A 25,407-nucleotide genomic window follows, 5' to 3' on the forward strand; every position below is an offset into this window, starting at 1 on the left:
TTCATTGTAGAAAGGAATCCTCCTTCATATTTTATTAATTATTTCTTTCTGTCTGGGTTAAATCTTTGTTTCATGATTTGAAGGCCGTTGTCAGAATGTAAAATTATAGAGTAAGCTAACTGCAACCACCCATAAATTATAACACGAACAGCTGCTGGCATTATATTGCTGTTACAACATGGCTTTAATTTGGAATTCAGTCTGTTACATATCTGACATCTCATTATAAACAATTAAAATTACAATTTCATACAAAAAAATTACTTGCTAGTATTATGAAATGTTAAAAAATCATATTAAATCAAATTTAATATGAAACTTGCAAGCAAACTTTTCACATAACAGAATAATTTACATAAAGTAGGCTGAATCTTAAATAAAGTTCATATCATATCAAGTTAAAATTAGAATCGTCTGGTGGTACCTAATAAATTAAAGATTTGATTAAAATTAATCTGTAGGTCTGTAAATCTCACTTACATACTAACTTTCATATAGAGACGGAAAAAATTGCTGCAATAGGCTTATTTTTTGTATACTTGAAAGTGATTTTTATTATTGCCTCTAATACATCTTGTGTACATAAAGAGATATCGAAAATGATATCTTACATCCGAATATAATCTGAATCTACCAGAGACAAGCCCAATATTCAAGATGTGTGGAAGAATAGTCTTAGATTTGCTGGACAACTATTCACTGGAAATTCAAACTTGAAAGGATCAATCACTCATACATGTTCACTTCTGTACATTAAATTAAAACAGTTTTCGGCATTAATGCACTTTTTTTTTTTAATTTTAAATATTCATTGTCTTCATTTTATGTTAAGATTTAATCAGAAGCAATTTCAATGGCATGATTTTGTTATACTGTTACACTGTTACTTGTATTACTAAAAAAGAAAACAACAAATATTTTCATCCATTTGTATTACCTTCCTTCATCAGTTGCATTTCCAAGGAACAGTTTATGTATCTCTTAATTTGTCTACTAGTGCTGTCCTTGTATAAATCATTAGAAGTACTAGTAGCTGTCAGTTTTATCTTCGCACTTTCTTCATGGTCCTCTTTATTTATTATGCCGTCATTAGAGGTACTGGTAGCTGTCAGTTTTATCTTAGCACGTTCTTCATGGTCCTCTTTATTTATTGTGCCATCATTAGAGGTACTGGCAGCTGTCAGTTTTATCTTCTCACTTTCTTCATGCTCCTCTTTATTTATTATGCCATCATTAGAGGTACTGGTAGCTGTCAGTTTTATCTTCTTACTTTCTTCAGGGTCCTCTTTATTTATTATGCCATCATTAGAGGTACTGGTAGATGTCAGTTTTATCTTCTCACTTTCTTCATGGTCCTCTTTATTTATTATGCAATCATTAAAGGTACTGGTAGCTGTCAGTTTGATCTTCTTACTTTCTTCATGGTCCTCTTTATTTATTATGCCATCATTAGAGGTACTGGTAGCTGTCATTTTTATCTTCTTACTTTCTTCATGTTCCTCTTTATTTATTATGCCATCATTAGAGGTACTGGTAGCTGTCAGTTTTATCTTCGCACTTTCTCCATGGTCCTCTTTATTTATTATGCAATCATTAGAGATACTGGTAGCTGTCAGTTTTATCTTCTTACTTTCTTCATGGTCCTCTTTATTTATTATGTAATCATTAGAGGTACTGGTAGCTGTCAGTTTTATCTTCTCACTTTCTTCATGGTCCTCTTTATTTGTTATGCAATCATTAGAGGTACTGGTAGCTGTCAGTTTCATCTTCTCACTTTCTTCATGGTCCTCTTTATTTGTTATGCAATCATTAGAGGTACTGGTAGCTGTCAGTTTCATCTTCTCACTTTCTTCATGGTCCTCTTTATTTGTTATGCAATCATTAGAGGTACTGGTAGCTGTCAGTTTTATCTTCTCACTTTCTTCATGGTTCTCTTTAATTGTTATGCAATCATTAGAGGTACTGTTAGCTGCCAGTTCTATCATCTCACTTTCTTCATGGTCCTCTTTATTTATTATGCCATCATTAGAGGTACTGGTAGCTGTCAGTTTTATCTTCTCACTTTCTTCATGGTCCTCTTTATTTATTATGCCGTCATTAGAGGTACTGGTAGTTGTCAGTTTTATCTTCTCACTTTCTTCATGGTCCTCTTTATTTATTATGCCATCATTAGAGGTACTGGTAGCTGTCAGTTTTATCTCCTCACTTTCTTCATGGTCCTCTTTATTTGTTGTGCAATCATTAGAGGTACTGGTAGCTGTCATTTTTATCTCCTCACTTTCTTCATGGTCCTCTTTATTTGTTGTGCAATCATTAGAGGTACTGGTAGCTGTCAGTTTTATCTTCTCACTTTCTTCATAGTCCTCTTTATTTATTATGTCATCATTAGAGGTACTGGTAGCTGTCAGTTTTATCTTCTCACTTTCTTCATAGTCCTCTTTATTTATTATGTCATCATTAGAGGTACTGGTAGCTGTGAGTTTTATCTTCTCACTTTCTTCATAGTCGTCTTTATTTATTATGTCATCATTAGAGGTACTGGTAGCTGTCAGTTTTATCTTCTCACTTTCTTCATGGTCCTCTTTATTTATTATGCCATCATTAGAGGTACTGGTAGCTGTCAGTTTTATCTTCTCACTTTCTTCATAGTTCTCTTTATTTATTATGCCATCATTAGAGGTACTGGTAGCTGTCAGTTTTATCTTCTCACTTTCTTCATAGTCCTCTTTATTTATTATGCCATCATTAGAGGTACTGGCAGCTGTCAGTTTTATCTTCTCACTTTCTTCATGGTCCTCTTTATTTATTATGCCATCATTAGAGGTACTGGTAGCTGTCAGTTTTCTCTTCTCACTTTCTTCATAGTCCTCTTTATTTATTATGCAATCATTAGAGGTACTGGTAGCTGTCAGTTTTATCTTCTCACTTTCTTCATGGTCCTCTTTATTTATTGTGCAATCATTAGAGGTACTGGTAGCTGTCAGTTTTATCTTCTCACTTTCTTCATGGTCCTCTTTATTTATTGTGCAATCATTAGAGGTACTGGTAGCTGTCAGTTTTATCTTCTCACTTTCTTCATGGTCCTCTTTATTTATTATGCCATCATTAGAGGTACTGATAGCTGCCAGTTTTATCTTCTCACTTTCTTCATAGTCCTCTTTATTTATTATGCCATCATTAGAGGTACTGGTAGCTGTCAGTTCTATCTTCTCACTTTCTTCATGGTCCTCTTTATTTATTATGCCATCATTATAGGTACTGGTAGCTGTCAGTTTTATCTTCTCACTTTCTTCATGGTCCTCTTTATTTATTATGCCATCATTAGAGGTACTGCTATCTGTCAGTTCTATCTTCTCACTTTCTTCATGGTCCTCTTTATTTATTATGCAATCATTAGAGATACTGATAGCTGTCAGTTTTATCTTATCACTTTCTTCATTGTCCTCTTTATTTATTATGCAATCATTAGAGATACTGGTAGCTCTCAGTTCTATCATCTCACTTTCTTCATGGTCCTCTTTATTTGTTATGCAATCATTAGAGGTACTGGTAGCTGTCAGTTCTATCTTCTCACTTTCTTCATGGTCCTCTTTATTTGTTATGCAATCATTGTTGATTATATCATTAATCTCGTTTTTCTCTACAGTTTCATTTGTCTCGAACTGTGCAGAAGTTACAGCTTTATATTTTAAAGGACATCCACTGAAGAATGCGTCAAGGTCTTTTCTCATGGTAGCTATCTCCTTCCTCACAATATTGATTTTGCTTACCATAACAGAACTATATACCTGACTTTCTGCTTTATTTTCTGAATGATTGCCATCTTCAAGTGGTACCGTAGTAGCACAATATTGCTGCTGCTTTTCGTCATCAGTCTCACACTTTTGAACTTCCATACGTTCGGTAAAACATTCACAGTTATCTTTCATTTCATTTTCATTATCGCCAACATAATTCTCGGGTCTTGTATATGCAAGATCATGACCATTTCTGCTGTTCTTATAGTCTTGACATTCGATATCTTTTGCACAGGAATCACTAAGAGTCTGATAATCGTTTTCTCTGTTGATGTTTTGGTACTGCACATTTACTGCAGATGGATCATCTAGAGAGTGCATTTTGTTTTCTTCTATTTTCCTCTCATGAGTCTGAAACTGTTCAGTTATTATTGAACAAGAGTGTTCATAGTCTTGCTTTTCATTGTTTATGCCATGATTTATATGTATTTCACTTTTATCATTTGCATGTATGTGTAACTCTTCCGCGTCATATTTAAGCTTCTGATCCTGCAGCTGTACACATCTCTCACTGCTGAGATGTTGTGTTGTATCCTTCGTATCACTGCCTTCCTCGTCTTGATGTTTGCTGGTTTTTTCATACATCTGAAGTTCCTTGCAAAGTGCTTGGAGTGTTCTCTCTTCCAATTTTGAACTTTTTTCAGTATATGAGGCAAATGTACCTTTATGGTCACCTTGAAATACGTCAGTTCCTGCAGATTGATTAGAAAATTCAGCTTCCTCCTCAGGTTTATCTCTACTGTAAATTTCTTGCAGTGTAGTTGTTTCAGTTATGGTCTTGTTCACGGCAGGAAGAAGCGATGAATCAGCAACATCAATTTTCGATGGTGCTGTTAACATAAAACATAACATAACATTAATAATATTCAAAAATATTAATTTGAAAAACAAGGGGGATTATGAGAAGGGAACTGAATTTCAGACTTCTCTTAATTCATTGATTAAAGTTCACGTTAACACTTTGTTTGTTAAAGACATAAAATTACGTAGTCATACGTTAAAAAGTGTTAAAATTTTAAAAAGGTATATACCTTCGACAGACGGCCCGTTTCGACGTTATCTTAATTTAATTACGTATTTTAATTTAACATTCTTTTGTGCATTTTATAACTATTGCTAGTCTATATGATTAAGGAAGAGATGATTTGCATATATCTACTTGTTTATGAGTCAAGGAGCAACTCTCTTCCCTGTGTACCTCACTGCTCAAATTCTTTTGAGAAGAGATTATTATTGGTCAAGGAAAAATGTTCTAATAATAAATATTATAACTGATATATCCACTACATGTGAAACAAAAATAAACTAGTTGAGGCTAAAATTTAAAGAAAATTAAAAAAATTACAAACATCAGGCATTGTCAGTTTATGGACAGTGGTAAGAGAAACTCTGAAGTAATTACTAAGTAAAAATTGTGAGCTGAATATAATAATAATAATAATAATAATAATAATAATAATAATAATAATAATAATCCGTGGCGCTACAGCCTGTAAAGGGCCTAGACTGACCAGCTGGCTGCTGGCCTCAAGCCCACATGCCGAAGCAGAGGTGGACGATCATCCAACCAGAATGGAAGTACCGTGTGGTTAGCACGATGATCCCCCCAGCCATTATAGCTGATATTCGCAACCAGATTTCGCTACCTATCGTAGCTCCCCAAGTGCATCACGATGCTGGGTGGGCACCAGTCCCATACACTGGCCGAAATTTCATAAGAAAATTTCTTCCCCCATGAGGACTCGAACCAGCACGCATTCTGTAACACGAGTCCTAGGCGGGATGCCTTAGACCGCGACGCCACAGCACGGGACTGAGCTGAATATACAATAAATATAATAATAAGTGAATTAGGTCGAAAGTGTTCTAAAACAAGTTTATATGCATTTTTTGTTAAGTAAAGGAGAAGGGCAGAACGGGTTGACTTTGGTGGACATAAGCTCGTCGTAGCCTCCCTGCTCGCACTGCCCCTGTTAATAACGTAGTTTTCGTTAGGATATGAGAATGAGAAATTTTAATTACTGGTACCAGCACAATTTTGCAATATGTGCTCATTATAAGTGGGACTTGACACGTTTTGTATTGTATTTTAGGCTTCTGAAAGCTGATCGTTTTACAAACAATATTATTTGTTTTTGCCTCACGATTCAGTGTTTCTTTTTTTAAGTTCTATTTATATATGCGTTAACATCTGTGGTCATATCGCGTGTTTAGGATCTGTGGGTATACCAGACCGAATTTAGTGTTATTAAAATCTGTTCAGGAATTGAACTTTGTAATCACAATATTGCACCTACCGACACTTAGCTCAGAGTTAGGCTGGACTGTGCAGTTGGTGCTCCTGTTTAATATATGTGAACTGCAGGTAGCTGCATCCTGGGAGTCCAATTCCTCAATGAGCTTGTTCCCTTCACCTGCAGCATGATTCCTCACTTGCCAAGGCATCACGATTCCTCTTGCTCCCTGGTCGCCATCTCCACGATCTTCCTCTACAGAGCTGGTGTCTGTGTCACTATCAGATTCCTGGATGAGAAAGCAGCACCAATAAAATGCAAGAGGAGACTATTTTCTAGTGTAAACTGACAGTTAGCTACCTTGAAAGTCTTACAACAGGGCACTGAGATTTGTGAATGAAACGGTTCAATGAGAGAATTGCCGACTTTTGTTAGAATCCAAATTTGTGAGACTATTTTCTAGTGTAAATTGATAACTAGGATACCTTGAAAGTCTTACAACAGGGCACTGAGATTTGTGAATGAAACGGTTCAATGAGAGAATTGCCGACTTTTGTTAGAATCCAAATTTGTGAGACTATTTCCTAGTGTAAATTGATAAGTAGGATACCTTGAAAGTCTTGCAACAGAGCACTGAGATTTGTGAATGAAACGATTCAGTGAAAGTCTTACAACAGGGCACTGAGATTTGTGAATGAAACGGTTCAATGAGAGAATTGCCGACTTTTGTTAGAATCCAAATTTGTGAGACTATTTTCTACTGTAAACTGACAGTTAGGATACCTTGAAAGTCTTACAACAGGGCACTGAGATTTGTGATTGAAATGGTTCAATGAGAGAATTGCCGACTTTTGTTAGAATCCAAATTTGTGTGTTTCTTTAAATAACTTTTATGAAACGGCACAAATAGCCATAGATATACCCTAAAACACTCATAGTTATTTTCTTCATAGTTACCTGCTCTTTCTCTGATTCTGGACAGAGTACAGTGGTGATGTCTTTCTTTTGGAGGCTGTCACGTCGTTTCATAATAGCTGGAAATAAATGAGAGGAACATTAAAGTTGTCAAATAAAATTTAATAACACATAAATTACTGGTATATGCCGTATAAATTTTGTATACTTAAAAAAATCTACAGCCTAAGATAAGTTTCAGTTTTAATGTTAGCTCTAAAAAAAACATAATTACCTCTTCACGATATACCGGATTAACATAAAAAATCCTACACTGAGAATCTGACTAAATAAAATTTTATTATTAGGTTCAACTCACATGGACCACAGCACAACCACAAAATGGTGGTCCACTTGTGAGTGGTCAGGAATTAATATGGAAACAGATTATGGTAATTCACTTACTTACTTACTTACTTATGGCTTTTAAGGAACCTGGAGGTTCATTACCGCCCTCACATAAGCCCGCCATAGGTCCCTATCCTGAGCAAGATTAAACCAGTCCCTACCATCATATCCCACCTCCCTCAAATCCATTTTAATATTATCCTCCCATCTACGTCTCGACCTCCCCAAAGGTCTTATTCACTCCGGCCTCCCAACTAATACTCTATATGCATTTCTGGATTCGCCCATACGTGCTACATGCCCTGCCCATCTCAAACGTCTGGATTTAATGTTCGTAATAATGTCAGATGAATACAATGCGTGCAGTTCTGCATTGTGTAACTTTCTCCATTCTTCTGTAACTTCATCCCTCTTAGCCCCAAATATTTTCCTAAGAACCTTATTCTCAAACACCCTTAATCTCTGTTCCTCCCTCAAAGTGAGAGTCCAAGTTTCACATCCATACAGAACAACCGGTAATATAACTGTTTTATAAATTCTAACTTTCAGATTTTTTGACAGCAGACTAGATGACAAAAGCTTCTCAACCGAATAATAATAGGCATTTCTCATATTTATTCTACGCTTAATTTCCTCCTGAGTGTCATTTTGACGGTAACTCACACGGACCACAAACTGAAGTCACTGTCGATGTCTGTGGTTGTGAGTGGTCGATATCACTCACAGAACAACCACAGAATTGTTTCTGTAGATGGTCTAGCGCAACTCACACAGTGCGACATGCCAACCACTCGCTGCCGACACCGTATCCTTGGTAAAGACAGACGCTTTCTTGGCAAATAGCAAGCTTGCAGTGTGGTTGTCTGTGGTCGATATGGACTTCAAGCGACCATAAAAAAGAAATCCGCATGTGGTCGGTTTCACAACCACACAAAAACTGCAAAATAATCGCAAAGTTGTGGTCCGTCTGAGTTGAGCCCCACCGGTACTCAAATTACACCAATATCTCCTTGCCTGTGCAACTTAGTCCCATAAACAGTGTAATTAATAAATTTGTTACATATCAGTTCTACTGTAATGTCATCTGACAGAAATGCAATACTGGCTAAATTTAGTGAATATATGTGGCACACCCTAGAATATACATTCAGAATATTCCTCTGAAAACTTACTAATAACAGTATGCAGATTACAGAATCTAATAAAGTTGAATATGTAATTTGATACCATCAGGAAACAACGGAGATGTTGATATAAACTCGAAACATCTCACTATATTCTGTATTTTGATTAATTTTCATTCAGCATCTTTCCACTTTTCTCCAATGACAGGAAAAGATGTGAGCTTTATTTAATTTGCAATCTACAGTGGCATACTGTCATCTAAACCAAAGATGTCAGAAAGCCTGTTCCAGTGTCACTCGAGGCTTCGTTGAAGCCATTCAGCTCCAATGGGAGCCACAGATTGTACAGGAAATAAATAAATACAATACAGTACACATGAAAGTGGACTATGGAGGAAGAAATAAATCGACTTCGGCTATGTTCGGCACTGCCATTTTAATGCAAATTCCGAACTGACATAATACTTCACTGAAGTGTTTTTAGTAATATTAATATATGTGCATTGAAAGTGTTATCTTAAGAGCAGGGAGTCACTGGGAATCCAAGTTTTACTAACTTGTCATCAACGTCTGAAAAACTTTTCAAGATGGATGTCAGTTCCCCTTCCATTCAGCCACGTCTGTAATTCAGAGACCTCGGTTTGTTCCTCTACAGAAGTATCTGCTTAGACTTGCTCGGTATAATGCTCCAGTATGACATGACTGATCTAGACAACATCTTTCTTTGCTTCAAACTAGGGGAAAATCTCGACGTGTGTGAGCGGAAGTTCTGATGAACAAAGATGATACCGGTAATTTAGATTTTTTTCGGATTAATCCCAATTAAAACAATCAAACGAAAAAAATTGAGCTGAAGAGGTGAACTAAGAAAATTATGAACTAATAATGCCATCTTTCCATAAGTTCTCCATCTCTTATTACGTATAAAATTAATCAGTTGGGTCCACACCTGTGGAGTAACAGCGTATCTGGCTGCAAAACCAGGTGGCCCGGGTTGGATTCCTGGTTGGGGCAAGTTACCTGGTTGAGGTTTTTTCCGGGGTTTTCCCTCAACCCAATATGAGCAAATGCTGGGTAACTTTGGTCCTGGACCCCGGACTCATTTCACCGGCATTATCACCTTCATCTCATTCAGACGCTAAGTAATCTAACAAGCAAACGTTCTGATAGGGGCAGATAAAAAAGTTAATTTTCTTTCTTCCACCATGTTAACAATGTCAAAAGAAGTGCTTGTACAAATTTTGGCCACTTGATCGCAATTACGAAGCCGTTCAGAAAGTGATTTTCTCTGGTGCCATTTATAGAAAGAAGCAGAATTGCATGGAAATATTTATTGAAACAAATACAGCAATTGTTGCGCTATTTGTCAACATATCCCCCACTGGAATTGAGAGATTTGTCATACCATGGGATCAATTTCTGTGTCGTAGAAGTCAGCTGCCTCAGATCGGAACCAGCATTTGACTGCGTCTGCACTTCTCTCTGTCAATCCCATGATATGAGACATGTCTCAATTCCGATTAAAAATATATTGAAAAATAGCTCAACAATTTCTGTGTCTGTTCTAATAAATTTGTCCAATGAAATTGTTTTTTTTTTCTGTTAACGGCCCCTGGCGAACTTATTTTTTTACGGCCCTCATAATTGCGGTCGAGTGGCCAAAATTGGTATAAGGACTTCTTTTGACATTATTAACATGGTGGAAGAAAAAAATTTAACTTTTTTATCTGCCCCCATCAGAATGTTTGCTTGTAAGATGTTGATAAAGTGTCGTAAAATAACCTACTTAATCAGTTGGTTAAGCTATATTGCCATGGAAACGATTGTTAGCAACTACAGACGTCTGTCCCTGAGGAACACGGCTATAACTAAAAGAATAAAAATGTGTTTTGTTGCATAAAAGTGAGACATTGCACATTCTTTACCTCTGACACTTTCGTTAATCTTCCTGTGCTCTTCTTCAACCCACTTTTGATGTACGATTTGTGCTGCCTCAAGGCCTCCTTCCATCCTACAACACATATTCTTGTTACAAAGTAATGAAAACATAATATTGTGGTATGAACAGGAGAACGTTGTTTTTTCAACTCACCATGCTTCAGCACAAGCTCTGTCTCGTGGGAATACTGGTCTGTCATCCAAGTGCAGGAGGTTTTTCTGTAAGCATTAAAATAACAATGCTGCAAGACAGAAAAACAGCTAGCTGCTTTCAACACGTGGAAAAGAGTTTCATAAATTTTAAATTAACAACAGCATACAGAGTTCATATATATTATTATTTCGGAATATGTATGATAAGAACTTTGTGTTAAATATTAACGTACCTTGTTAACATGTTTCGACCTATTTATGGATCATCTTCGGAACTGGTCGTTGTTGGTCTTGGCGCCTCTTGTTTCCTGTGTGGGTGTGTTCGTAGTGTAGAGTCAAAGAGTGTATGTGTTTTGAAATTGAGTTGTTGTTGAGAATATCGTTGGGGTGTGTTTTTATGTGTCTGTATATTTCATATTGTTCCAGTGTGTTGACACATGAAAACACACCCCAACGATATTCTCAACACAAAACTAAATTTCAAAACATACACTCTTCGACTCTACACTACGAACGCACCCACACAGGAAACAAGAGGCGCCAAGACCAACAATGACCAGTTCCGAAGATGACCGAAAATAGGTCGAAACATGTTAACAGAGTATGTTAATATTTAACACAAGAAAGTTCTTATCATACATATTCCGAAGTGATAGTGTTAAAAGTTGTGTAATCAAGATGTATATTATTATTATTTTAATGTACCGAAGTACATATGCAGATATTCTGCATCCATTCCACTACTCTTTGATATAGAGTTCAGTTTTCAGTATCATATTTAATATTTATTTCAATGATCTATCTAATTAAATAGAAGATACCAAATTAAAGCCGATTAAACATCTTGATTACTGTCCATTGTGCAATTCAAATCAAGAAATGGATTCGGAACACCTCAAAATCTGTGCTTCAGTGGCTGACCATGACAATATCTTTGAAAAATATTGGAGTGCAAGAGGCCAAATGACTTTATTGTCAAATGCCTGGTATTAGAAAACAACAACATCATCTTGATTACACAACTTTTAACACTATATCACTTCGGAATATGTATTATATGTCTTTCTCGTGTTAAATTTTACCGTACTTGGTTAACTTGTTTCGGTCTGTTATTGGCCTTCTTCAGAACTGGTTGTTGCTGTTCTTAAAGGTGCCAAGACCAACAACAACCAGTTCTGAAGAAGGCCAATAACAGGCCAAAACATGTTAACCAGTTACAGTAAAATTTAACACGAGAAAGACATATAATACCGGTACATATTCTGTAAAGTAGATTATGTTATGTAGTTGTCTAGGCCAAAAAATCAGAGTGATTATGCTCTCTTCTTCCGATCCATTTTCCAGGGAACATTTCAGAAGGACACCAGGTAAAAAGCTGTCTGCAAATTGGGATAACACAATTATGCAAAAGCTGTGAAGGTTATTTCCTTCTACGAAAAATTAATCAATTTTGCTCTTTCTCACTGAACCTATCTACACACTGATTTTTCTTTGTGTAGGCCTACTCTCGTACCATCCTGTGAAGCTTACCAGGAGACTAATATATATACAGTTATGATTCTTATGAGCATTATGATGAGTAATGCCACCATTTAAACTAAGAGCTACCTGATATGAAAATATTATGCCTCATAAGATCTGGGTTTGATTTATTTTCTCAATTAGGCTGAGGTTTCACAGCAGTCTTTGCTTCTGTAAAAGTAGTTTTCTGCTAATTCTTGCAAAAACTGATTTCAACAACTTTCATATTGATGCATGATTAACTTGATATTAAGTGCCACCTATCTTATGCATCTTCTTCGATGGATAACAACATATCAGTAATTTGTCTTTGATCGTCCATATTTTAATTTATTTTTTACGTTTCCTCTTTCATTGTATTTTTGCACCATTTTCGAAATTGCTGATTGTGTTATATTTAGGTGTGAGTGTACTTCGTTAAACATATCTCTTGTTGAGTCCTCATTATGTCTCCATAACCAACCATCATTAGGAATTTTAATAGCACTGCAACCACAGATGGAACCATGACTGCTTTGAGTACCTACCAGATGAGATATGGGTGATGTGAGTATCCACAGGTGTTATTAATCAATAATCATCTTTCCTTTGACCTCTACATTAATACTAGTACAAACTGTACACTTACTTACTTTGTATAAGGTTTTAATGGCTGTTGAAATAAATTTTATTAATGCTTAAAAGAATATTCAGTGACATTAATTAAATGTTTAATATTTCCATAAATAATATTTAATGCAGATACAGAATATGTAAAAATAATACAAAATTGTCACACCTGTATACCTGTATATATTTTTTTCAAACACTACATCCAGTGACGTCGCCAGGATCAGAGCAAGGGGGGTGAGATGGGGTGCGAGATTTAAAAATGGGATGCGAGCTGTAAAAATGTGGTACATAAAAAATCCAAAATGTTCTCTCATGCAATTGCGCGCATACTATACATCTTTTATTAATATTACTATGTATTATTATTACTATTATTATTATTATTATTATTATTATTATTATTGCTCATCACATCCATTACGATACACTATGGGACATAGTTTTTTCACATCCAAGAAATTGTTTGTTTGTTTTTTTCTTCAAAATAATTTATACCTAGTATTTTGTTAATAAATTACCCTTTGGGGTGCAGAAAGGGGTGCTCCGATTTTTTTATGGGGTGCTTGCGCACCCTTTCGCATCCCCCTAGCGACGTCCCTGACTACATCTAATAAAGTAATTTAAAACAAATACACTCAGGGACAAAAAAAACCAGTTACTTCTATATTTGCTTGTATTTTGTTGCCAATTATTTCAAAATGAAACAAAACCCATTTAAACAAAATAATGTTTCATTTAGCACCTTATACGACAACATTTGAAAAAAAAAAATCTCTGATGAGAAAATTTACAAAAAATTACAAAGGGCGTATAACTATGGCATCGTTTGGTCTAACTGTTTTTTTCATTTTATGGTGCCTTAAACATTAAAAACTCTTTTTAGTAACGGGTATTACCCCCTCTGGCTTGAATAACTGCATCCATACGTCTTGGCATGCTCTCAATTTGGTTAGTAATGTCTTCTTGAGGAATAAGTTCCCATTCTTCGCCAAGTGCTCGCCTCAACTCTTGTAACGATTCTGGTCTTGGTCGTCTATTCTTAACACGCTGTCCCAGCATGTTCCACACGTGTTAAATTGGGTTCATGTCTGGACTCCTTACTGGCCATGGAAGAACATGGATTCCCACTTCTCGGAGATAATCTCCGACCGCATGGGCAATATGCGGCCGTGCATTATCATGCATTAAAACAAAATTATCGCCTACAAATTGGCCAAATGGCACAACATGATCAGCCAAACATTCATTTATATACCTATCAGCTGTTAGTCTTCCATTTTCAACAAAAACCAACTCTGTACGAGCATCCGTACACACTCCTGCCCAAACCATCACTCCACCACCTCCATACAGCACATTTTCGGAAATGCAACACTGTGAAAATCGTTCTCCCCTCCTTCTCCAAACTCTTTCACGTCCATCAGGTGAGCATAGATTGAAACGGGACTCATCGGTGAACAGAACACAGCTCCACTGTCCATTTCTCCAATCCCTGTGATCATTTGCAAAACGCAGTCATTCAACTCGATGCATCCTGAGAAGTCTGGGACCAGTTGCAGGTCTACTTGATATCAGTCCACTTGCTTTCAACCTCCTTCTAACTGTTTTGGCCGAAATTGGGCGTCCATGCATGTTAACAAATTGCTGGGCTACACTAGTAGCTGGCAGGTTGCGCTCCCTAAGAACTCTCAACACCATATACCTGTCTTCATTTGGATTTGTAGCTCTTGGACGACCCGAACCTGGTCTTCTGGTATATTCTAGGGTCTCTCTATACGTTTCATGGCATCATGGGTTGTACTTCTAGCCATATTCATAACATTTGCGTCCATCATCATAAAGGGCTACAGCTCGAGTCACATCTTCAGGTCGCATCTTGTTTTAAGACAAATGTTACAACCCCACTTAAACTCAGAAAATGTAAAAATAAAGAAATAACGAATGATAACGATAATGAAGCACAAAATGGTTGAGACAAAATTGTTATAGCTGAGGCTCTGAAAGCAAAATTGGAATATTTGGTTGTAATGGCTTGTTTATAAAACAAAAAACAATCAACAATGTATACACGTCTCCATAACAACAGATGGCTACCATAATATTGTATGAGAAGATAATGTTTTGTAAAATACCAGCAAATATTAAAGTGTCCGGTTTTTTTTGTCCCTGAGTGTATTTTTGTCGCATCTCTGTAAGTTACCTAAATATTTTTTAAAAACTAAATGATATCAATGATTTATTTTCAAAAACATTTTATAGTAAAACTAAACATTTTAAAGTTATGACCAAAATTACACTTTTTTGTTCCTACAGTCTAGGCCTATATTGAACTATCTAAACAGAGAAAGCAATATAACATTTAATTTAGTCAGAAAGACGTGTTGCATTGTCTATAAATATGCCTAATTAAATAATTTTTTTTTAAGTTCTTCACTCTGTCAATGAAATCTTTAGCCTAATTCATATTCCTTAAGACACTTATGACGTTCCAACTAAACATACATAAGACATAACATTATCTCTCCCTAATTCTATGAGCACAATGCGTTGTGGTGCCATAAAATGTGTTTGGAATAGCAACAGGAATCAATCCTTTAAACATACTTACGCAATTAACAATGAACACATTTCTGTAATGCGACACTTTCTTCAATACTGGATTCCCCTTGAGTGTGAGGACACGTAGATTGTTCATTGAACCAAAGATCTGTAAGCACAACATTACTATTAAGAAAATTTGAATGAATGTGATTTAAACGTCATAATTTATTGTATAGCTCCAACTTCAGTTTAGCTCTTTGAGGCAAATAATGGTAACCCAAAATAATAATAATAATAATAATAATAATAATAATAATAATAATAATAATAATAATAATAATAATAATAATAATAATCAGTGGTGCTACAGCCCACGAAGGGCCAAGACTGACCAGTCAGCTGCTGGCCTCACGGCCATTTGCCGAAGCAGAGGTGGACGATCATCCAACCAGAATGGAGGTATCGTGGGGTTAGCACGATGAGGCCCCCCCCCCCCCCCCAGCCATTATAGCTGGTTTGCATAACTGGATTTCGCTACCTATCGTAGCTCCCCAAGTGCATCACGATGCTGGGTGGGCACTGGTCCCATACACTGGTCGAAATTTCACGAGAAAATTTCTTCCCTCATGAAGACTTGAACCAGCACGCATTCTGTAACACGAGTCCCAGGCAGGAGGCGCGGAACCAAAATTATACTGAGTGTTCAAAAAGTATAGAATATTACTCACAACTTCTTAAATTTAATTATACAAAAAAAAAGTTTTATAGAAAAGCTTTTATATACATTATGATACCAGTGTTCGAAAAACGTTACTAGTTTTTCAGGCATACAGGGTGTGACATAAACTTAATTTTTTTAATGGTATTCTATATTAAAATTTACATATTCCAAACCTCCATTAAATTTTACCTATGCATATGTATAAATTTTATCCATTCATCCATTTCATGTATTTTAACTATTTATTAAACTTGTTTCATGGACTTGAAACTTGAGACAAATAAGCATCGCATTGAGTAGGCCATAAAACTAAACAAAACACTATTACTAACCAAACTTTACAACAGATGAGAATCGTTCACAGCCAAACAATGTCCCAGTCTATCATGAAAAGAGTCCATTGTCTTTCTCACAATTACATAACTGATCTGTTCCACCTCATATCTACAAACATGTACAGATCCAGAAACAAAATTTGGGCCATCTGAATTTTCGAAGTTCCAGTTATAACATACTGCGCATGCTCAGTCCATGTTGTAACTGAAACTTGGAGAATTTAGGTGGCCCAGATTTTGTTTCTGGGTCTGTATTCTTACAATCATATAGAGTAGGCCATGAAATTAAATAAAACACTAACATTAATCAACAATGAACACTTTTCATTAGTTTTATGGCTTACTGAACATGATTTTACTTACTTATTTGTCTCAAGTTTAAAGTCCATGAAACAAGATTAATAAATATTCCAGAATATGTATTATATGACTTTCTTGTGTTAAATTCTATCGTACCTGGTTTACATGTTTCGACCTTTTATGGGTCATTCTCAGAACAGGTCGTTGTCCAGTTCGGAGGATGACCCATAAAAGGTCGAAATATGTAAACCAGATACGATAGAATTTAACACAAGAAAGTCATACAATACATATTCCGAAGTGATACTGTGTTAAAAGTTGTGTATAATCAAGATGTATGTTTAATAAATAGTTAAAAGATATAAAATGGGTGAATGGTAAAATTTCTAAGCATTCATACGTTAACATTTAATGAAGATTTGGAATATGTAAATGTTAATATAAAAAAAATTAAGTTTACTGTCACACGCTGTATGTCTGAATAACTAACTTCTTTCGAACACTGGTATCATAATATATTGTATGGTTTACCTCCAACAGCTTTTGTATAAAACTTTTTTTTGTGAAATTAAAATTTAAGAAGTCATGAGTAATATTCCATACTTCTTAACACACTGTATTTCTACTTCAGCATGTTTCTAGAAGTGTTTTTGCAACAAGATTAAACAAGCTTTATGTTCAGGAATTGTGTGAATTGATAACTAAAAGCCAGGAAAACCTAGTATATGAATTTATTACCTATAAGTCATGTCGCTGTTATTTCCGGCGTGACTCCTCCTCTTTGCTTACGTCTTAGAAAGTGAAAGCTCTATAAAGTCTAGGTAGGTAGTATCGTTCGCCATTTTTGTTCTTTCGTTGCCGAGCTACCAGACGAGGAATCTATTTGCCACACCATTAAACATTATCATGTCGTAGCTCCTATGATAATAAATCAAATGCACTGTAATTGAGCGAATAATTGAGCGGCAAATAACGTTCTCATGTGCTTTCTGTGAACGCGAACGAAAGAGCCAAAATGGCGGGCGATTATATTAAGTATTTATCGAGCCTTAGGAAGTGAATTACATCATCACCAGCGAATGAGAAGACGCACACGTTTAAATGTAGCCGACCTGCAACGTGATTGGCTGCCGGAAATAAGAACAACGGGACTATACCACAGTCTAGTATATACAGTCGCGAAGCTCAATACGTAGTAAATATGCAAACATTAGACAGTTGCTCACCACTAGGATCGCTAATATCGCCTCATTACAGGCAATGCAAAATAGTACTGTCACAGTCTATTGTTTCTAGCACCCTCAAAACTCAAGCTTCGTGACTGTATATAGTAGACTGTAACTATACTATTATGAGTAATGACAACCTAAGTTTATGCTGAAGGCCAATTGATGGTTACCAAGGGGCTGAATTAATGTGGGACTAACTACAAAATTCGTTATTACTTGTAAGATGAGAGGATCTTCCAGTAAGTTGTATGACATGTCCACCACGGACAGGTTAAGGCACAGGCTTAGTTCGCTGATATCATCCACTGACTGCAGTCGATTATGGCTAATGCTAAGTGTATGCAGCACAGGCAGGGTACCTGCAACAGAGTGTCACTTAGTGCGGTTCACACACGACCATCACTTACACTTCAGTGCCACCATCAACTTACTTATATTCTCCAGTTTTTCAACAAAGTTGTGACATAGATTCAGTGTATCGAGCATCTGTAGCTGTTCCAAGTTTTCAATTTTTTTGATAACATTGTACTGTAGGTACAAGTTACGCAGCCCAGTCTGATTATCCAAGTTCTCAATCTTCTCTATGGCATTGTTTTCAAGCCACAAGCACTTGAGGCCAGTGTATTCCTCTAGATTTTCTATCTTCGTGTAGCCTAGAAAAAATAGGTGGCTTTTAGTGGCAACTAATAGTACAATAATGTGATCATATGGAATGGAATTTATTTATTTATTTATTTAACCTGGTAGAGATAAGGCCATCAGGCCTTCTCTTCCCCTCTACCAGGGGATTACAACTACAATATTAAGAATACAATTACAATTAATATTAAATTTACAAATTCAATAAAAATCAAAGTACTAAAAGATTAACTGATTAATAAAAGCTAGACAGTTTATTGTAAAAGTTAAGAAAAGAGAAGCATTTCTTTTATTGATTAAGTACAAATTAAACCTACTCTACGCAGTAAGAAAATGCTTAATAAGTTTGCTTTTGAACGCAACTAAATTCCGACAGTCTGTGATGTCACTGGGTAGGGTATTCCACAAGCGCGAGAGCGAGATTGTGTATGATGATGAATACGATGATGTCGTATGTGTTGGTATGGCTAGTATGCGGCTATTATGCGTGCGAAGAGATTATGATATTATGACAGGTAACTGAAACGGGAGGCAAGGTGTAGAAGTGTGAAGGACTTGGAAAAGGAGAACAAGAGAATGAAAATTTGTACGTTCGTTAAGCTGTAGCCAGTTTAGAGTTTGGAAGGATGGGGTAATGTGGTCAGCGCGACGGACATCGCAGACGAAGCGAACACAAGAATTATGAGTACGTTGTAATTTTTGCGACTGGTTGACATTGAGAGTCAGTCAGTAGAAAATCACCCAATAATCGAAGTGGGGCATTACTAGTGTTTCCACTAGTATTTTCTTGAGTGATAGCAGAAGGAATTTTCAATGCTGTTTGAGGAATGTAGTATGGAAAGCACTTTTTTGGTAATATGGGTTACTTGGTTATTCCAGTTTAAATGCGTATCAAAGTAAACTCCAAGGTTTTTAACACAGAAAGCAAAAGGGATTATTGTGTCGTTTAACTTGACTGGAAGAGCAGGAGTAATGTTGCATAATAGACGTTGATGTCCCACTGGGATTGCTTGTGATTTTCTTGCATTGAGAGTCGAACCAAACTTTCTGGCTCATGCAGAATTTATGGAGGGGGGGGGACACTATGGCCCAGCATTGTGACCTGTTAAGGTCTATTGCGCTAACCCTCTAGTGGCACATTCCCAAACCCCCACCGGCTGACCACACTAAAGTTGTCTGTGTAACCAGGTTTCGAGCAGGCAACCCCACTCGTTCCTAGGCCGCACCCTCTGTGTGTCGCCAGCTGGTGTTCGGGGAATGCTACGGAATGATAACGAAATGGAGAAATGGTGACGGAATGATGTAAATGCCTAATATGTGGAAAATCGGGAGAACCCCGAGATAAACCCTAACTACGACCTTGTCCGCCACAAGTGTCACTATGGATTTTTCAATAAAAAATCCCAGACCTGATTGGGACTCGAACCCAGGTCGCCTGCATGACAGTCTGAAGGTCTGACCACTCAGCCACCATAGAGGTACAATGCGATCGTAACTTCTGAAGCTCAAAACGGACACTTACTAATACTTACTTACTTACTTACTGGCTTTTAAGGAACCCGGAGGTTCATTGCCGCCCTCACATAAGCCCGCCATTGGTCCCTATCCTGAGCAAGATTAATCCAGTCTCTACCATCATATCCCACCTCCCTCAAATCCATTTTAATATTATCTTCCCATCTACGTCTCGGCCTCCCCAAAGGTCTTCTCCCCTCTGGCCTCCCAACTAACACTCTATATGCATTTCTGGATTCGCCCATACGTGCTACATGCCCTGCCCATCTCAAACATCTGGATTTAATGTTCCTAATTATGTCAGGTGAAGGATAAAATGCGTGCAGTTCTGCGTTGTGTAACTTTCTCCATTCTCCTGTAACTTCATCCCTTTTAGCCCCAAATATTTTCCTAAGAACCTTATTCTCAAAAACCCTCAAACTCTGTTCCTCTCTCAAAGTGAAAGTCCAAGTTTCACAGCCATACAGAACAACCGGTAATATAGCTGTTTTATAAATTCTAACTTTTAGATTTTTTGACAGCAGACTAGATGACAAAAACTTCTCAACCGAATAATAACAGGCATTTCCCATATTTATTCTGCGTTTAATTTCCTCCCGAGTGTCATTTATATTTGTTATTGTTGCTCCAAGATATTTGAATTTTTCCACCTCTTCGAAGGATAAATCTCCAACTTTTATAATTCCATTTCGTACAATATTCTGATCACGAGACATAATCATATACTTTGTCTTTTCGGGATTTACTTCCAACCCTATCTCTTTACTTGCTTCAAGTAGAATTTCCGTGTTTTCCCTAATCGTTTGTGGATTTTCTCCTAACATATTCACGTCATCCGCATAGACAAGAAGCTGATGTAACCCGTTCAATTCCAAACCCTCTCTGTTATCCTGAACTTTCCTAATGGCATATTCTAGAGCGAAGTTAAAAAGTAAAGGTGACAGTACATCTCCCTGCTTTAGCCCGCAGTGAATTGGAAAAGCATCAGATAGAAACTGGCCTATACGGACTCTGCTGTAAGTTTCACTGAGACACATTTTAATTAATCGAACTAGTTGCTTGGGAATACCAAATTCAATAAGAATATTATATAACACTTACTAATACTAGCAAAAAGCCAGGCTTTGAAAGGACTAGCTGAAATACAATGTCAGTGGTCAGAGCACTTGGTACGTAGAACCAAGGACCCGGGTTCGATCCCCGGCGCCAGAGCGAATTTTTCTCCTCAAATATTAATCGAGTTTATTGCTTTAAAGAGCTCATATTTTCTCTTCAAAGCGTAAATCGGGGTAATCATCATTTCCAATTTTTCCAAGATGCATTATATCTCTGTAAATAACGTGGATGATTAGACGAACATTTCCTTCATACCTTTGAAATGAAGGTAAAGTACATCATTAAGATATGGTGTCATATAGAGCTTTGTTTCTTTGCAGTGTTTTCTAATGGCTTCCTTTGTCATTCTGAAACAGTAAGAATAGAACAAATATTTAAAATATTTAGATGTTGAACTCCATATCTCTATTTATCTCATTAATATCACACATTGATCGCTCTTCTATCACAATATATAAACTGAATTAATTATCATCATCATCATCATCATCATCATCATCATCTTTCAAATTAATTCATTGCATTGCGAACATTGTTTCTTTTCTCAACTTTGAAAAGTACCTATCATGAACAATAACAACACAATATTCAAAGCTGGGAAAATTTGGAATGAATGCATATTGCAAATTAGGAAAATACATCCAGCTTTTTAATAACACTCAAATATTTCCAAGGGAGTTTTCATTATAATAACATTTCAGGATATCTTACATTTAATTTCATATTTTATTTCACGTCCTCTTTTGTGGTTCAAGCACAACCAAATTTCTAGCCTTACAAATCGATAATGGATTACATTGGAAAAATAATATTAAAGACATTGCTTCCAAACTAAATTCAGCATGTTTTGCTATTAGATCTATGCAAGAGATAGTAAATATCAATAGTACCTTAAAACAATACACTTTGCATACTTCCACTCGATATGAGTTTTGGAATAATATTGTAGAGAAATTCTACAGAGAGTAACAGTACCGGTATATTCCTACTACAAAAAGAGTATACAGTACAGTAATTAGAATAACAGTAGGTGTCAAATCTACCTAATCATGTAGGATCATTATTAAAATACTATAAATAATGCCCATGTCTTGTCAGTAGCCTATATTTTTTCATCAATAAACTCTCTCCTATGTAATTGTGAAAACTCTGTAACTAATTCAACAGTTCATAGTATAAATAGCCTACTCATCAAAACATTTTCATACTCCATCAGCAAGTCTGTCGTGTTATAAAAAAGGAGTGCATTATGTGGCAGTATAGGCCTACATTTTTAATATCCTCCCTATGCATATAAAAGTAAAACTCAAAACGTAAGATTATTTAGGGCTCAATTAAAGAATTACCTAATTTATTACTTTGTTCTCCAGGGGAATACACAAGTTGGCCTAAATTCTACAAGTGGGTGTGCAAAAAACAAAAGAATACTATCATTTGATGTGTTTAATTTGTGCAGAAAATTATTTTCAATAAGGGCCCGATATTTGATTTTTATTTAATTCAAAACTCATTTTTATGACATCTCCTCTCATCCAAATATCATCGAATTTTAATAATGCCCCCCCCCCCTTGACAAAATTCTGCGTATGCCACTGGCATCCGTAATAGATTTGTAACATTCCTTAGTATTTTAGGCCTAGGCCTACAGTAAGAAATACCGAGAAGGGTCAGGCGGTATATGAGATGGTTTGAGAAAAATATAATACGATACGGAAGAGCAGCATGTGTCACGATCACATATTCAACACTTTTACCCAAATATTAGGCCTACCGGTACCACTCGCCAGAAAAACAAGCTGCATCTGTCAACTATGTAATATTCCCTGCTCCCGATATATTTTGTAAAAAAAATTGTATCTGTGACAAAGTTATTTGCGTCAGAATAACTTTTATGCACATTGTAGCCCCAGATATTTCTTCATTATCATAAATTTCAATGTACTGTTCCTTTCTTCCCCTCTACCTATCCACTCAAAACTGGAGCACAAATTGTTGGCACTGAAAATTGCCTTTTCATAGCGTGGTGATGCTCATTCCATAAACACAGACAAAATAAGTGAAATAATTTATAAAGATTCAGGAAATTGATTTTCATTAAAAGCGGAAAATTATTCTTTCTGTCTCTGGCCATTTAAGCTTCGTGGCTACCGAACCAAAACCCAGTAAACTATCACGAATGATTTCATCTGATAATCTAAACTGTTATGCTTACCTATTTTTATCCATTTCGTTATACTCCCCAAGACGTCCCATTCTGTTGTAAATTCGCTGCATTTAAAATAACTAAATACATACACAATGAATGTTACATAAACTCATTTAGTTTTCCGATGGGTAAGTAGTACGATTATAATAATTACAACATGCGAGATCGCAAGACAGAAACTGACATGGCCATAATAACAACCAATATTATTTGGACATATAAACAGATTTTGTTGCCATGACAACCACATCAATTACAATGCAAACGTCCTCCTATAAAGTAGTTCTAAAATTCGGCAAAATTTCATTGGTCCTCAACGGAAACCATTTTTAAATTTAACGATAAAATCTATTGATCCTTAACGTACTAGGCCCTGTTTTATAAAGATGACAGTTTGTCATGTGACAGGTAAATGATCGACAGTTCTAAATCTGACAAATTTTTGTTTCATAATAGGTCTACACATTTCCTGTCATGAAAATAGTCGACAAATTATGTTCAACTTTCTGTTTTATGAAACTTCTCTACCCAACAGACACAATTTAACAAATTTGTCAGACTTTTTTTGACATGTTTTCTTTTGCGAAAAAAGTAAATTGTCAATTATTTAATTAATAATGTCAATTAGTAGAATCACGGTTCAACTAGATCCTTACCAATTTGTCATGTTGTCATGTTTTTTTGGCAGTTTCTTATCTTCAAGTCACAATAATTCAAGTGATCATAGTTACATACAGTCGACCTGGTTGGCAAGTTGGTATAGCGCTGGCCTTCTATGCCCAAGGTTGCGGGTTCGATCCCGGGCCAGGTCGATGGCATTTAAGTGTGCTTAAATGTGACAGGCTCATGTCAGTAGATTTACTGGCATGTAAAAGAACTCCTGCGGGACAAAATTCCGGCACATCCGGCGACGCTGATATAACCACTGCAGTTGCGAGCGTCGTTAAATAAAACATAACATTAACATTTTAGTTACATACTACAGGTTAAGTTATATTGCAAAAGAACTACAAAATAAAAGAAAATAATAAATAATATTACTAATCCACTGTTGTTGAGTAATGGTTAGCATGCCTGACTGTGAAATGAGCGAGCTTGGGTTCAAATCCTGCTTGGATTTTTTTTTTCCCGAGATTTCCCCTTAATCAACTGCTGGGTAACTTTCGGCATTAGACCTCGTCATGCAGGTTATATTACAAAAGAACTACAAAACAACAGAAAATAATAAATTATATTACATGAATAATAATATTACTAGTCCACTGTTGTGAAGTAATAGTCAGCATGCCTGATTGTGAAATGAGCGGGCTTGGATTCAAATCTTGGTTGGATTTTTTTCCGAGGTTTCCCGTTAACCAATTGCTGGATAAATTTCGGCATTGAACCTCGCCATCATTAAGGTAGGCGCTCACTTACTGGAACGGATTCGAACGGCATGTTCGGATTTTAATTCTCTGCTTTATTTTAAATGGAGCATCATCCACTTGACCGTATCGTCTTTGTCCGCATGACCGGATTCCGTCCAGAATTCTGGGCAGAGATTTCTAAATGGATTTCCGTGTGGTCCAAGATCGAAATAAAGAATATCATGGTAAATAATTATATCGATTTCAAGGCCTCCAATCGCGGTAATATAGAAGGTATAATGAAATAGATGACTTAAAGCCTATTTTGTTAAGTCCATCAGTAGGCCTACGAAGAGCTTTACAGTTTATGAAATTATGATTATAGTAATGTAATGTGGAGAAAGAACATATGGATTTAGATTGGGAAAATACTAAATTAACCAGGTATGTCTTTCATAAGTTACAGAGTTATTCATTTTATTTCCAGGTTCAGTTCAGAACACTACAATGAAATAATACGCTCTAGCGGTTAATTACAACACTATTTGATAATTAATTCGAAAATGCGGACAGGTGAGCGATACTATAATAAAAATCCGAACACACCGAACAAATTTTTTTCCGGTAAGTGAGCAATTAATTTTACTACAGAACTGTTAAGCTGGCGTCACTCATGAGGTTCAAACCTGTCTTCGAGCAGTTGAGTTCTGTATTGATATAAATGTTAAAAGAGAGTAATCAAGAATGAAGTTATGAATTTTATTTAAAAATCGTATCA

General features: G+C 36.1%; 1 protein-coding gene across 1 annotated transcript; it reads right to left on the bottom strand.

Annotated features, from left to right (window-relative positions):
- Positions 1-920: 920 nt before the first annotated feature.
- Positions 921-23,478, bottom strand: dtr (defective transmitter release). Its single transcript, XM_069819822.1, has 10 exons — positions 23,290-23,478; positions 21,333-21,424; positions 18,239-18,460; positions 18,024-18,166; positions 15,290-15,388; positions 10,550-10,614; positions 10,383-10,468; positions 6,989-7,065; positions 6,095-6,320; positions 921-4,627 (listed from the first exon to the last, which is right to left on the bottom strand). Exons 1-10 carry the CDS (start codon positions 23,349-23,351, stop codon positions 921-923), a joined length of 4,779 nt encoding a protein of 1,592 aa, XP_069675923.1. The 5' UTR covers positions 23,352-23,478.
- Between the last annotated feature and the right edge of the window lie 1,929 nt (positions 23,479-25,407).

This window comes from Periplaneta americana, chromosome 1 (assembly GCF_040183065.1).
Source record: "Periplaneta americana isolate PAMFEO1 chromosome 1, P.americana_PAMFEO1_priV1, whole genome shotgun sequence".
NCBI classification, from domain to species: Eukaryota; Metazoa; Arthropoda; class Insecta; order Blattodea; family Blattidae; genus Periplaneta; species Periplaneta americana.

Coding starts and splice junctions, on each gene's coding strand:
- dtr (XM_069819822.1), bottom strand. CDS start 23,351: ATGCAGCGAATTTACAACAGAATGGGACGTCTTGGGGAGTATAACGAA. Junction 18,167..18,238: donor TGAAAAACTGGAGAATATAA/GTAAGTTGATGG, acceptor ACTCTGTTGCAG/GTACCCTGCCTGTGCTGCAT. Junction 15,389..18,023: donor AAGATCCTCTCATCTTACAA/GTAATAACGAAT, acceptor TTGTGCTTACAG/ATCTTTGGTTCAATGAACAA.